The 16,087-nt window shown below is 34.9% G+C and overlaps 1 protein-coding gene across 4 annotated transcripts in view; it reads left to right on the top strand.

Moving 5' to 3' along the window:
* The window catches only part of ESD (esterase D), a gene marked incomplete at its 5' end in the record, with an annotated part of 34,574 nt that continues 18,487 nt past the window's right edge, over positions 1-16,087 (top strand). Inside the window, 8 exons of one of the 4 annotated variants that reach the window (XM_081130847.1) lie at positions 1-193; positions 3,230-3,278; positions 5,506-5,580; positions 6,154-6,242; positions 10,591-10,689; positions 11,968-12,092; positions 13,105-13,224; positions 14,934-15,032. In XM_081130847.1, the coding sequence (XP_080986973.1) occupies positions 5,513-5,580; positions 6,154-6,242; positions 10,591-10,689; positions 11,968-12,092; positions 13,105-13,224; positions 14,934-15,032 (600 nt within the window). Of the gene's footprint in view, positions 217-3,229; positions 3,279-5,482; positions 5,581-6,153; positions 6,243-10,590; positions 10,690-11,967; positions 12,093-13,104; positions 13,225-14,933; positions 15,033-16,087 lie in introns of those variants that run through there. The other 3 variants (XM_081130846.1, XM_081130848.1, XM_081130845.1) reach the window with 3 other exon arrangements.

Raw genomic sequence — 16,087 nt, 5'->3', positions numbered from 1 at the left:
GGCCCAGAAGGGGCGGGGCCCAGGCCGTATCACCAGCGGCCATGTTGAGGCCCCGCCTTTCGGTTCCGACTGCCGGTTCTGTTACCGCCGCTGCCACCGCAGCCTCCGGCGCCGCTGGGGGTAGGACTGGGTCTGCGCAGAGGCCGGCTGTCCTGGCCACCTGGGTGTCGGGCTGCACCGGCGTCGCGGCAAGGTCTGGTCGCGGCGGACGCTGAGGCAAGTGGGGGGGTCCGGCGGGCGCGAGCGCCGAGACCGATCCCGGCCCTGCGCGCAACCCAGCCTCGGCCGGAGGCAGCGGGCTGGGGGGAGGGGGGCGCGGGGGCGCGGACTTTGTCCGGAGGCGCTGCGCCTCGTCCCAAAATCCTTTTCGTTCACTGAATTCCAGGAGCGCGTTGCCCGGGGCCCTCGGGGGTGCGGTGTCGGAGAGGAAGCTGTGTCCGCTACATTCCTACAGATTTTTCCATTTTCATAGCCTCTTCCAGTCCTTAACCCGACCTCCACCGCGTGAAGTAAACTTATACCCAGTTTCTTGAGGAAACAAGCCACAGAGCGTTAGTATTCCCCGCAGGCGCCGGGTTCAGCATGCGGGGATCGGCTGGCCACGCTGGTCGGCGTCCGCGTTGGGGGGCGGAGTCCGGACCGGCCGCCACCCGAGAGTGCGGTCAGGAGCACGCGCCGGGGGTACCGGGAACCCGCATCTCCTGAAGCACTTGAAACTCTTTGAAGTCTTGTTTGTGCTGTAAATGCTTTGTTAGAGTTGTGTAGTGGACTATGGGACATTTCTGATGAGGTCATTAGGAGATGGTCTCTGAGCAGACTTTGTAGGATGTTTTGAGAATATGGGAATAATGGTAGCTAACGTTTGTGTGTGTATCATAGCCAGCACTGCTCCAAGCAGGACTTGAATTGTCTCCTTTAGCCCTGGGAACAGCCCTATCCAATTGATCGAGGCATACAAGATTCATAGCTTGCCCAAAGTCGTCAGTAGTACGTGGTGAAGCCAGAATTTGAACCTAGAGGGTCTGGCCCCAGAACCCGCTCTAAAACAGTTAAACCGTCCTGGCATTGAGTAAAAGACACCCAGTAGAAGCATCCGGTCTATACTAGAGGTATACATAGTGGAGTTTGACTATTGTAAGATAATAGACAGTGAGGCTAGAAAAATAGTGAGGGACTATTGAAGACAATTTTGAGAGCCGAGTTAAGGTGTTTGGAGTTCATGGATGCTATATTTTCCCCCAAGATAAATTAAAAATTCACATATTGGCCAGCCAGGTAAGCTTTTATGAAGGAAAAGATACTGCTTAGTACACAGTTCATACGTGGTAGAAGGTCATCAGGCATTTCTGATAGTTAATATGGGCAAGTTAACCATGTTTTTTAAATTGACAGAATATATTTAAATAGTTAAGACTGAATTTTATGCTGGGTTTTTTTAATCACAATTTTTTAAAAGTCACTAAATTCCATGTTGGCTATGTTATGCCTGAAGATGTGATGTCTTTGTATCCATTGAGCAGTAAATTAAATGGATTAAAACCCCAGGCTTCCATGCAGGGTTGATTTTAGGGGGATATCTGAAGGAAACAAAATAGGAAGTTTTAATTTCTTGTGTATAATTAGGATGGTGGCTGAGGGAAGTTAAAGAAGGGGTAACTTGAAGATGTTTTAAACATAGATTGAGCAGGACAGGTGTGGATAAAAAGAAAAGTAAAGAAAAGGAAAGAAAACAATGGTTTGAAGATGGGAGATAAGTAGTTTAATTTTAAATGTGTTGAGTTTTACCAGCCAGTGGCATACCAGCCAGGGTCCAGCAAGAAATTTAAATTCTGGCACTAATGTTTGAGAACATTGGATCTAGAGATGCAGATTCTTCCACCCAGAAAGTGTAGTTGAAACTTAGGGAACGAGAGTTAGTGAAAGTGTGTGTGAAAAGGAAAGGAAAGGGCCATGGGAGGGCAAAGAGAAAGACTGGAGGAGAAAAACCCAGATCCTCAGTTTTCACTGAGGAGAGGATTGGAACAAAGACGTTGACGGCCAGCAGTGCCATAATCCAGTGATGTTGGGGAGAGCTTTGTAGGTTGATAAGAGCCAGTGTAGTGGGACACTGAAAATAAAGAAATGGATCAGCATCAGGGAGTGTGAGAGAACAGGAGCAAAAACACAAGTAGAGATATATGGAAAACTTTTTTTTTTTTTAATTTTATTTTTGTTTAAAATATTACAGATGTCCTTTTTTCTCCTCAATGACCCGTTCCACCCCATCCCATCCCCATCCCCATCCCCATCCCCTCTCCCCACCATTGTCCTTGTCCTTGGGTTGTGCATATATGCATATAAATTCTTTGGTTACTCTCTCCCCCTCCACCCACCCGCGCTCCTCCATCCCTCCGACATTCATCAGTCTCATCTATGCTTCTGTGTCATTGAATCTATTCTGTTCATCAGTTTATTAAGTTCTTTAGATTCCACGTATAAGCGAGGTCATGTGATGTTTGTCTGAGACTCATAGAAAGAAGGTAAAAATACAAAGAACACAGATTTCTGGAGGTAGATAACATTTGGGGTCAATAACAGTTGACCTACAGCTCTTGGCCAGAGAGATCTAGGCTTTTTATCTTTCTCTACTTTTCTAGTCCCCTACTCCTATTTTCTTCCCTCTCAGGACTTATAAATTATACTTTAAAACTTTCAAAAATATTTATTTAAAAGTAAAAAAAAACTTCATAGGAGTCTTATTCCAGCAAAAGTTTTCGATCAGACATCAGGCCTTGTGGCAAAATAGGTATTAAGGTAATTAGGTTAATAGCCAAGGTGAAGTGGTAGTTGCTGCTCTATCAGCTGCATTTTCCATGCTGCCACATCCAGGGTAGATAGTCACCTACCTCGGGAGAAGAAAATATCTCTGTTAAGAGTGATTAATCTAGCCTGGCTGGGCGTGGCTCATCGGTTGAGCATCAACCTAGGATCCAGGAGATGCAGGTTAGATTCCTGGTCGGCACATGCCCGGGTTGCGGGCTTGATCCCTGGCATTCAGGAGGCAGTTGATCAGTGACTCATCATTGATGTGTCTCTCTCTCTCTCTCTCTCACTCTCTCTCTTCCTCTCTCTGAAATTAATAAAAATATATTTTTAAAAAAAGAATGATTAACCTACAATACATGTCTGTGTAACCTTTGTTGTGAAAAGTATATCCTGTATATAAACTACTTGGTCATATTTTTTCCAGAATCATCTACCCTTCGGTACAGACAAAAGAGCAAGTAGCAATTGGGCAGGTAATTTAAGTTTTATATATTGTGTGTTACTTTGAAGTTGAATGAAAAATCTAAAAACTTGGTTTGAAACATCATTTCTCTCATAAAAAAATTTTAATGAAAAATATAAATCACCTAGTGTATCATGTCATAAATCATAGTATATCATATCTAGTTCTTAGCTTATGTCATTTCTTATTGAGGCTAACTTTTTTCTTGATTTATAATTGACTAGTTTCTAAAATGGGTGGTTAGAGAAAAAAATGTTTAAAGCTTTTATTTTTTAATTCATTTTACCAATTTTAAACATAGTATTTTAACTTTGTTTTCTCTGACCAAATGGAAAGTGTCTGATTTTGAATTTGAATAAAGAGCAGAGGAAATCAACTAGTTGTAGTTTACTAAAATGAATAACAAAGTATAGAGTGATAGAGGTAAAGGACAAGCTAATTTTTAAAACTCACATAATAGGAAGTAAGACGTTATAAAATTATTCATTCATTCAACAAATAATTATTAGCTACCTCTTATATACTAGTTATAGACTCAGTGTACCGTGTTTTGGGAAAGCAGCAGACATAGTCCCTGCTAAGTTTAAGAAAATAGGATTTCCCTGTAGAATAATTCCCCAAATTAGTTTTATCCCTTGGTCTCATGTGTATATGTTAAAATTATGCATCTGTTCATTATTTAAGGTAGGATCAGGAGCTAGAATAGCAGAAGTTAATATTCAATAATTAACATCTAGTGAACAGTTTGTTGTTTAAGAATTTATCCTTTATAGATTGAAAGCATAAACCTCTGAATAGAAGTTGGTTTCTTTGTAATTGTAGTACCTTAATCTTATAAAATTAGTTAATCTTAGAGTGTCTAAAAAGTGTATTTAAAGACCTTCTAGGGAGTAGGTGAACATAGCAGCATAGAGTTTCTGATGTCAGACCTTCTGGTTCAAATCTCAGCTTTCCAATGCAAATCTAAGTATTTGTATTTATTGAGGGGATTACTTAAAGGCAGGATTGAAACTAATCTTATTTAGAATTTTGCAAAGACATTTCCAAAAGTAGCTTTTAAGGTTATTGTTACATATCTTTGAGGAATAACCCTGGTACCACATTTGATCAACATACAGAACGTTTTACTGAAAAGACCACCAGAGTGGTAATACTTGTTAAGGAGAGGAAGGGAATCTTTCCTTGAGAGATACAAAACAGAATCAGTCTAGTTCTGCTTTGCTCAGTAAGCATTTGTGATAAAGATGGCTCTCCAATTTTTAAATTTATTATTAAAAATTAATAATGTGGTATTTTAACATTTAAATTTAAAATTATTTATGAGCCCTGTACGGTTTAGTTCTGGTTAGATCGTTGGCCCACTGACTGAAGGGTCCGGCCAAGGGCACATACCTTGGTTGCAGGCTTGATCCCTGGCCCTGGTCGGGACAACCAATCGATGTGTCTCTCACATGGATGTTTCTCTCTCTCTCTCGTTCCCTTACACTCTCTGAAAAGCAATGGAAAAAATATCCTCAGGTGAGGATTAAAAAATAATAATTATAATAGTAATAAAAATATTTATGGAAATTTAAAGGATTTGTTGGAGAGGAAAGAATTACCAAACTTCAGAATTTCCCGGTGACAAGCAGTACTTTTAATTCACTTAGAACAGCCTTGTGTTTTACTTGTTGATTTGGTTTAAAGAGAAAAATGATGATCTAAAACTTGTGCTTCACTTTCTCAGAAAAACTTTCATAAGATGAGTAATTTGATCTGGTTTAACATATAGAAGAGTGCCTATCACACTGGAAGTGTTCAATAAATATTATCTGTTATTATTAAAATCATTGTTGCATCACTTTTCTCCCATTTTAAAATCAACCATAATTGGTCATGGCAATTCCTTAACTCCTTGTTATACTTAACAGGTAAGTTATTAACAATTTTTATCTTCTAAGCTGAAGCAGTCAGTTAATGACCTACTTGTATTCTTCCTCTTTCTAAAAAGAATTTGGGGCAGTCCACACACATAAAAAGCTTGTTAATACATTAATAATGATATACCAAAGTACTAAAGTTTTTTAATGTGGTAACAAAGTTCCTTAATATTACTTATTAGAGAAAATTAGCATGTGTGGAAAAAGTCCAGGTGAAAAGCAGTTGTACATTTGGATAGTTTATCTGAAAACAGTTTTGTTTCAAAATTTTGAGGAACTAATTCTCTAGAAATTAATGAGATTAATCTTCACTAATAGGAAAAGAATGGCATTGAAACAGATTTCCAGCAACAAGTGCTTCGGGGGATTGCAGAAAGTTTTTGAACATGACAGGTAACCACTAAGAAGATAAAATTTTAGATATCTCATTCTTCTTCCATCCATTTGATTCTTTAAATAAGCCTATGAAACATCATTGTTGCATGAATTACTGTTTACATGGAAAAATATCTGTGTATTTTTTTAATCAAAATTATCTAGCCTTGATATTAGTGATTTTAATAAAATATTAGTGATAAAGAGCAAATTCAGGATATGGTACATTTCAGTGCCCATGAGTGAGTGAACATGTAATTTAAGATCTTCAGAATAAATTTTTTATAAAATTTTATATCTTTAGAAACAAACAGTTGTTTGTTTTTTTAAATAATATTAGTGCTACATTGAGGATATTACATTTATTTTTTTAATTTATTCTGGCCAAAATGACTGTGTTTTGTGCGCAGCATAGGCTCAGCTTAGGTGGGTTAAAAAATCACTAGGCTGAGTTGGGCCCATTCTTTAAGTGCCAAGGTATAGTCCTTAAATGTTGGTGGCATCACTTACTTTGGACATTAAATCACTTATGTTTCAGTCTTGACTAAGGAGCATTGATTTTGTGTGTGTGTGTGACTGTTAAAATTACAGTGTTGAACTGAACTGCAAAATGAAATTTGCTATCTACTTACCACCAAAGTCAGAAACTGGAAAATGCCCTGCACTATATTGGCTGTCTGGTAAGTGTTATACATTTGAGTTTTATAATGGAGTTTCTTTTTTTTTTAACTGGCTTATCTTGCTCTTTTATCTTGACTTACTAGTGTGCTTTCTGAGCCACTTATAAAAGGCTGTCAATAGTCTACTCTTCCGTTATCCTGAGAATAATTTCAGGCCTACTGAATTACATTTATTTCACTTCTTTTTTGTTTTGTTTTAATTTTACTTGTTACAAATTCTAGGGAGAGGAAGAATAAAAACCCTAGGGCATAGTTTTCCCCAGGCAACATCTGTCCCAAGGAAAACCTTGATACAATATTAAGGTTCACCAGTAGTCACCAATTTCATTACTAAAAGGCTGATAAATTAAATTTCATATAATCCTACAACAGCATGACTAAAAATCATAACTAGAAATGTGTGGATTTCATATAATAATGCTTTATACACATTACCACCCCTACAAAAATAGTAAAGCTATTTTACTAAATACAAAAGCACTTTTTAAAAATTCATTATTTTTAATTAAATTTATTGGGGTGACATTGGTTAATAAAAGTATATAGGCTTCAAGTGAACATCATTTGTATATTGCATTGTGTGCCCACCCCAATGTATTTCACTTCTTTTTTAGTTAGACAGAGTAATTTAGCAGAGAATGTAAAGTTCTGGACTCAATGGCAATAGCTTAGAAAAGTTACTTACCTATTTTCTGCCTACCCAAGCATTTCTTGTAGAGATTTTACCACTTCAGTAGAATACTACTATGTAAAACCAGGACACCAATGATACACTAATTTGAAGCCACAGACAAGTAACTTCTTACAGTATTGTCTGGAATATTTTAATTGGACTCCATGGATCTTCTCTGGCAACAATCTGGAAAAATCACAAATAATAATAATGCTTCTTAATCAATGGTGAATATTAAAAACTATGGAATGGATTTTAAGAGTAAGGTTTTACCAACAGTGGTTTTGACTCTCTGTGCCAGCTTTTCTTTTACAAGATGTTGACACTTCATCTATGGAAGTGCTAACTATCTTTGATTCCTTAACATTTCTTCTTATAACTTGATTTAATAAATCTTTCCTTATGTATGTTTTCATCAAAGATAAGCCCTAAATACCAATCTTTAAAAATTAGAATGGATATTTTAAATGGTAAAAATTAACTGCCTATCTGATTTTAACTCATCAAGCCATTTCTGTGATTGAAAACAAAGAAACGGGTTTTGCTAGAAAAACATTGGGTATTGCCAAAAGCAGCAATAACAAAATTACATGTTTAATTGTTTTAGAAACTTAGCTAAAGGTCATCTTAGAAATCATGTAAGCTGTTTTATAGGCCCAGTGAAGTTATATTTTACCCAAGATCTCATAACAGGGTGAACAAATTTTCTGATTCATGTTCCAGAGCTGTATTTAGTCTTTCCTCCTGTTCTTTTTGCTTTTTGTTTCTGATGAGAGCAACTAAAGTCATATCTCTTGGTTAAAAGAATAATAATCCAGCCCGGCCGGGCGTGGCTCAGTGGTTGAGCGTTGACCTAGGATCCAGGCAATCGGGGTTCGATTCCCGGTCAGGGCACGTGCCCAGGTTGTGGGTTTGACCAATGACTCTCCCGTCATTGATGTTTCTGTCTCTCTCGCTCCCTCTCCATTCCTCTCTCTGAAATCAATAAAGATATATTTAAAAAAAAAAAAAAAGAATAATAATCCAGATCAAAAGTACCAGGGTGTTGTATAATAGCTACTATAATAATACGACCCTAAATTCCCAACCAAAATTTAAATCCATTAAGACATGTCATTGGGCTTCATGAGTATAAAAAACAGAATGTTTATTTATTTACATCAAATGATGGGATAGTTTCCTTAGTGAGATGCTGAAGAACAGATATACCTTGGAAATTAAGGCTTGATTTTTCTGAAAAAAAAAAAAAAAAAAAAAAAAAAAAGGATTAACCAGTACACTTGACAAATAATGACAAAAGAATTTTAGAAGGTTTACTTTCCAGTAAGTTGAAGGAAAATAGTTACAGAAAGATTACGTCATTTATTTCTAAAGTTAATAAGCTGAAATTAAAACATTCAAACTGAATTCTAGAATGTGGTCTGAATGCAGTGTATTTCATCTTTCCCAAGTCAGTGTGACCATCAAAATAGTCCTTCATTTTATACACACACACACACACACATATACACACACATGCACCCAACAGAATTTAAAACCTATGTCCACACAAAAGCTTTCACACAATGTTCATGTATTACATTATATATTATAATAGCAAAAAAGTGGAAACAAAACAAAGGTTCATCAGTTGATGAAATAATAAATAAAATGTGATCTCTGCGTATAATGGAATATTATTCAAAAACAAAGAGTAACAAAGTCCTCATAGATGCTACATATAACATGGATGAACCTTGAGAACTTGATGCTAAGTGAAAAAAGCCATTCACAAAAGATTGTTAAACTCCATTTATATGAAATGCCCAGAATAGGTAAATCCACAAAGACAGAAAGTAGACTAGTGGTTGCCTAGGACTAAGGTTGGGAGAAAATGGGAGTGACTACTTATGGGTATGGGGTTTCTTTTTGGGGTGATGAAAATGTCCTAAAATTAGATAATGGTGATAGTTGCATAATTATAAATATACTAACAATCATTGAGCTATACATTGTAAATGGTTGAATTGTATGACATCTGAATTATACCTCAATAAAGTTGTTGCAAAAAACCCTAACTCTTCATATAAAATAAGTACAGTTGATCAAGTAGATATTAATTAGTAATCTTCTCCATAGTCTTGAGAGTAATCCTACTAATGCAATTATCTTTGTTTTTATGAGTCTATAATTCAATTCCTACTACCTTAATTGAGGAATTTGTGTTCTACCTAGAAAAAACCCTTTTTCTCTGGTCTCTACAGATTTACATTTCCCAAGTGCAAGGTGCTATACACTGTGTCCCAGGCACAATTCAGAGTGTTATCACATTTAATCTTCACACCACCTTATGAGGCAAAAATAGACAATATTATGCCCCTTTTTCAAATGAAAGAACTGAGGCTCAGAATATTTGAGTTACTTTCCTGATTTTGTTTAGCTAATAAGTGGCTGAGTGACATGGGGAACCAGATCCTATCTGAAATCCAAAACCCATGCTTTCTACACTATTATCCTTCCTTCTCTGAACACATTTATGTTAAGATCAGCAAAATTGTTGACCTTTTATCAGTAGTTGGGGCAGTTCTACACCATGATATGGCTTTCATATCTCTGTAAGATGTGCTGGAAAGGAACATGTTGAACAAAAAAGACCTTGTTCTCTTGCCATGAATAGTGGAAATGTATATGTCCTAATGGTTTACTTAATGGTAAACTTCCGTAACACTTTATCCAATGTTGCTTATAACTTTATATGTTATAATTATTAATTTAACAAGTCTTTATTGGGCAATCATTTCATAAGTCTCTGTGCTGGCTTTTAGGGGGTAAATAGAAACTATAAAAGTGTTCTGTAGTTAATTCATATTGCATCATGCATATCAGTAAGCTTTGACATTGCTAATTATCAGGTGTAGTGGGATATTTATTATTGGCCACTGGAGAAGGGCTGTTAAGTTAGGTACTTTTGGGCTCAGGCATCTATTGCCAGTTCATTCTTGGCCATTCTCACATCATTATAGTATAGACTCCCATAGTAAGAGAAGTAAATCTCTTTTATCACATAACTGAAAAACATAGAGGTAGGAAAAATGGCAGAAACAGTTGTAAAAATGAGCTAAAACTCAATTTAAGGAAGGCATATCGTAGCCATTACTCTCTTCTTAGTACATGAGGAATACAAAGATTATTAGGCTGAATTTTGTTGCTGTAAACTACGTGTATATAGAAATATAAAGTTATTTGTATTATGATTACTGTAGTATTTCTCTCACTGTGAATATTTGTGTTTTGATGTAGAAATAGTAACATGTTTAACTGGCATGTTTGACAATATTGCACTGAGGTTGTTATAACACTTGTTTTACGTACCATATTGCTATTCTACAGCTTGAAAATTTTCTGAATTCCCAAACTCATCTGATCCTAAAGATTTTAGTAATTGGAACTTTAGTAAGTGACTTTCAAAGGACAGCTATGGGAGCATTTAACCTAAGGCAGATCTTAGATTAATACTGTTATAAATTTTATGAGGAGGGAAACTTTAGCATCTTCTTTAGAATCATTTCTAAAAAAACAAAAAATGAAAAAAAACTTGTTAATACCAAGTAAGATTGTTTTCCTGTATTATAAAAATATTAAAGCTTATAAACCATTTGTAATATAGTATGAAATAAGAGTATTTTTGATCTTCAGGTTTAACTTGCACCGAACAGAATTTTATATCAAAATCTGGTTATCATCAGGCTGCTTCAGAACATGGCCTTGTTGTCATTGCTCCAGATACCAGCCCTCGTAAGTGTTTTAGTTCCTGAGTCCTTTGTAAATAATATAAATCTTTAAGACTAAATTTTAAGTGGGATATTATATACTCTATAAAATTCATTTCATATTTTTGCTATATCTCTATTAATCTTTCAACTGACTCCATGACTCTAAAATACCATGCTATATACATTTTCCGTTCTGTAGGTAAACTGTCTTGTCATATGATAATGATGTTTTTTCTCATCTTTGTTAGTCATCAGATAATCATACAGTGTAAAAAGTACTAGTTTTAATTATAAATGACTAACATGTTTATATTAGAGAATTTTAAACATTGGGCACCTTAATCCATCAGATAGTTAAAACTTCCTTTGTGACTCGAAGTCTCAGGAAGTGGAATTTAAATGCCAGCTAAAACTCTGGAAGTTAAATGACCTTGGGAAGTAGTGCATTTCCTTTCACAGGCCATATTACACAAAAGCAAGACATGTCTCACTAGAAATGTAATAAAAAACTTAATTCAAAATAGTATAAAATATATAAAACGCCTAGGAATAAACTTTAAAAATAAAGATTTCTTTTTTAAACTGATAAAATTTTCTAAAGATCATAAATGAAAACTTAATAAGTGGAAAATTGTCATGTTCCTGGATGGGTAGACTGAATATTATGAAGAGTTCATTTCCTTCAAGTTTCTCTTTCTGTTACTCTAATTCTATTCAAAATTCCAATGGTTGGCTTTTTAACTACATGCAAGTATATAAAACCAAAACCTAATAAATTAAAAAGGAATACAAGAAAATCCCAATGAGGGATGGGTGTATAGGGGAAACATGGAATGAGTCCAAAGTATATGAGGAGACACTCAGTTCATGATAATAAACTGAGCACAAACATTTGTCTCCCTTGCTTCTAAGACTACAGTGATAAAGAGAATTATGGAAGTGCTGGTTAAGGGCTAGGATCATCAGAGAAGGAATCTCAACATTTCTGAAAAATAAAAGGAGGCTGTAAGCCCTTTGACAGGTAAAATAGAGTGACGAAGTGTAGGTTCAGAATACACAGTAGGGAACTTCATCAACAAAGAAAGCCAGTGTCCCTTATATTGGCAGTGAATACCCCAGCCTGGAAGGGCATTCTCTCACCTCATTGGCTAGAACATGGCCCCACTCAAGAGGGCTAGGAAGTATGTTCCCCAAAAAAGCAAAGAAGAGAGCCCACAATATTTGTCTAACAGCTTTAATGCAAATATTCAGATTCATTTAAAAGACCTTTACTACAGAGTATAAGATTTTTTCTTGATAGGTGGCTGCAATATTAAAGGAGAAGATGAAAGCTGGGACTTTGGTACTGGTGCTGGATTTTATGTGGATGCCACTGAAGATCGTTGGAAAACTAACTACAGAATGTACTCTTATGTAACGGAGGAGGTAATTTTATAAGTAATTATTAATCAGTGAGTACCAAAAGCTTGATTTTGGACACAAAATCCTTTTAGTACTGAGCATTTTAAACTAGAATATGGTATTGTTGAATCTGCTTGGTACAAATTTATTATCATCTTAGTGAAAGTTCCCAAGTTTACTGGTATTATTATTCTATTTACTGCCATTTAAATTAACACTAAATACAATTTTAGAGAGTTTAATAATTATATTGATACCTGTGTGCACAGCCCAGGTTACAGAAAGAACATAATTTATGAAAAAACTTTTTATTTCTCTGTAGCTGGTTCATTCAGACATTTTATAGTGATTAATCAAGGCTTAGTTAGGAAGGATAAGTGGTAAAGCATTACTTTTATTAATATTTATGCACAGATTGTGTATTTTTCTAAATTTTACATGATTTTAATTCTTAATATGTGCTACATTATAGAAACTCAGAAACAATAATATCCATAATTCGATCACTCCAAACAACAACTATGTTTGGTATATTCCACATTTTTTTTGTATGACTATTTTTTCTATAATTTTGGGGTTTTTTAGTTGAAAAAATATTTTTCAATATTGTAATCTATTTATAACATAACTTTAATTGCTTTCATACGCCATAATTTACTTTTTCCTAATGCAGGATATTCATGATTTTACATATTTTTTTTACCATAATAATTATTACATTGATTATCTTTTCATATAATTCTCTTCCCTTAAGGACATTTCCCTTAGAATAGATTCCAAGAAGTGGAATTACTGGGTCAAAAGTTTAGGACATTTTAAAGGTCCTTTATGCATCTTCTTAAAGTTGCTTTCTGAGGAAGATATATTATCCAGTGATATATTAACATTGTCCACCTGAGAGTTTTAAAAAAATCTTTACTAGTTCATGCCATTGTAAGATTGTGATTTATAAGTATTGATTGTTTTATTATTTTATATAACTGAAAAGTCTGAAGTTTCTCTCATATATTTTGTCACACTATTAAATTTTCTTTAGCTTCCCCAACTCATAAATGCCAATTTTCCAGTGGACCCCCAAAGGATGTCTATTTTTGGCCACTCCATGGGAGGCCATGGAGCTCTGATATGTGCTTTAAAGAATCCTGGAAAATACAAAGTAAGGTTACCTAAGCTTCTAGTTACAAATATCTCTCTTGGATAATATAATATTAGGAACTTTGAAAGATTGAGTTTAGGATATTACTGTAGTATTGGGTCTGAACTTTTCTAGAAGTGTTGGTAATTTTAAGAGGTTGTGGGGGAGGAGTATTAAATTTGACCACACAATGTATGCTACAGAATTAGAGGCATAAGAATACAATTATGGTGGCTTCTTGTTGGTTTACTCGAAGTATTAAAAAATTGTATCTTATATTTTATTGCTTCTATTCAAACTATCATTTTCTTTCCTAAAGGTTATTCTTGATTAATGTTATTGTGACAATATCTTTCATTTACTTAAATTTTTACCAGGAATATCTTTGTAAAGTTGATTTTGGTTTTCGGAGGGAGAAGATATTTATGATTTGTAAAAATTTAAGAATTCTCTGTTCTTAATGCCTCTGATGAAAATTGAAATGCAGCTTGATTGGCCCGGCCAGGCGTGGCTCAGCGGTTGAGTGTCGATCTAGGATTCAGGCGATCAGGGTTCGATTCCCAGTTAGGGCACATGCCCGGGTCGCGCGCAGCCGATCAATGACTCTCTCATCATTGATGTTTCTATCTCCTTTCCTCTCTCTGAAATCAGTAAAGATATATTTTTTAAAAAAAGAAGAAAAAAGAAAAGAAATGCAGCTTGATTGAAAAATATTACTCTCAGCCTTCCTATTTATTTATTTGAAGCTTTACTTTTTTGTTGTTTGTTTAAATAAGCCAAGTTGGAATAAGCACTGTATGTAGTGTCATACTGTGCAGCCCAGCATACCATAGTGTGGAAAAGGAAATCTTGAGACAATGATCATTTTAAGATTGCTTCTGTCTTTAGAGTCACAAGACTATCAGAGACCTCAAAATATGTTTAATCCACTTCCTTCCCTTAGGAAGAATTTCTTACTCATTTGAGGTGTGCCACTGAGAAATGAAAATATTTCTCATAGCAATTTCTTGCTGTGGCACCAGATATTTTCCTTTTGGTAAGCTTTATTATAAGGTTGAAATTAATTCATGTCATGACAGCAGGTTTTTAAAATAAGGGTTTATTTTCCTTTTTTAATGTGTATAAGGCAATCAAATTGATTGTGTCAGGGAGAAAATCAAATTTGGTTGAATTTTTTTGTCCTTTAAAAAAACTAGTAAACATTGATAAACATAACATTGATAAATATTCTGAAACTGAGAGATTCCATCTCTGCATTTTATCCAGTGACAAACAACATTGAACAGAACACAAAATTATATTGTATTAAAAATTCTGCCATATTTAAGGGCATTGTTCAGTGCTTTCTTGGCACTGTCTAATAGAAATAATGTGTCTCAGATTTAATAACGTGTTCAGAAAGGTAGGCATAAACTGTTTCATATTACTACACATTAATTTTAAGCAGAAAAAAGGAGTAGAAACTCAATATAAACTTCTATTGTGCATTACTTACTGAAAATGTAATGTATCACTTTGCATTATTTTAGCACCTATACTTTATTATTAGCTCTCTTAATAGAACACACAAAAGATGTATTATGGAAAATTGTTTACCGGGGTTTTCATGGCAAGTCAGAGTTTATAAGCAAGTTGCAAATAAGTTCTGAGTTTTTAAGCAAGTTGGAAATATGTGTTCATATTTGATTTAGCAACATATAACTTGTTTTTAAATTTCTTTGTTTCTAAAGTCTGTGTCAGCATTTGCTCCGATTTGCAATCCAGTGCTTTGTCCTTGGGGCAAAAAAGCCTTTAGTGGATATTTGGGAACAGATCAAAGTAAATGGAAGGTAGGTACTAGCTGGCTATCTCAGTATTCATTCTGAAGTTTTCAAATTTGTTTAAAAGCTGTACACTACAGACATATTTCCAGCACACTCAAGGTAAGGGTCCAGAGTTAAAAATAATTAGCAAAAATGTAAACAGAACAGTAACAAAAACCCTACTTACTAATTGTATTGAATTATGGCAGATATTCTGAGGCCACATTTTTTTCCTGCTAATGGTCAATTTATATGTTATAGTTAAACGTCGATATAACATAGCTCGGGCTAAGGGCTGTCTGTTAAAGCCAAAAGTCTGTTATGGAATAAAGTAGGTTTTTGAATGCATATGTCAAAAAATTGACAAATTAGTTTACCTGTTTTTACTTGTGTAGACAGGTTTGTGTAATTAAAATTAAGTATGTATGAAAAGCTTAACTTCACAGAAAAGTTTTCTATATGTATTACAGTAATTTTAAATTTACACTGAATAGGTCTAGTAAATGCATGCATTCACCAGTCACTGCAAGTAAACAAAATGCACATGGCTGGGGCGTGGCTTAGCACAAATCTGAACATCTGCAGGCACGAGTTAAAACTGCTGCAGAAAGTCACGTCATATGAACAACAGAACCAACTACTTCGAGCAATGCAGTTTGCTAATCATTGGCCAAACATTGTTTATGAGCAGTGACTCTTGGATTTAAATATGTAGTCTGTAGTTGTAGATACATAATATTTATTTGTGTCTGTGAAATTACTGTGGCGTTTTTTTCCCAACATATAGCCTATTTGCTAAAATTTGTTAAAAATAACAGTGAATTAATAACAAAAAAAGTAACCTGGTAATTTAATTATAAGCAAATCTTGGTTAAAAGCATTCACATATGACATACAGATTGCAAATTTTGTTTGTTAAATCCAAAGTCCATTAAGTTGAGGTCTGCAAGATTGAGGGTTTACTGTATTTCTAAATTAACATTACTTCTATATTAGCATTGCCAAAAATACCACATCTTCTTATTAAATTTAGGTTTGCCTTTTATTAACTGCATGCTCAGTTGTGTACAATAGAAACCATG

This window comes from Miniopterus schreibersii (genome assembly GCF_964146895.1).
Source record: "Miniopterus schreibersii genome assembly, chromosome: 2".
Taxonomy (NCBI): Eukaryota; Metazoa; Chordata; class Mammalia; order Chiroptera; family Miniopteridae; genus Miniopterus; species Miniopterus schreibersii.
The sequence above is the reverse complement of the archived record's forward strand: the minus strand, read 5'-3'. Positions and strand labels throughout refer to the sequence as shown.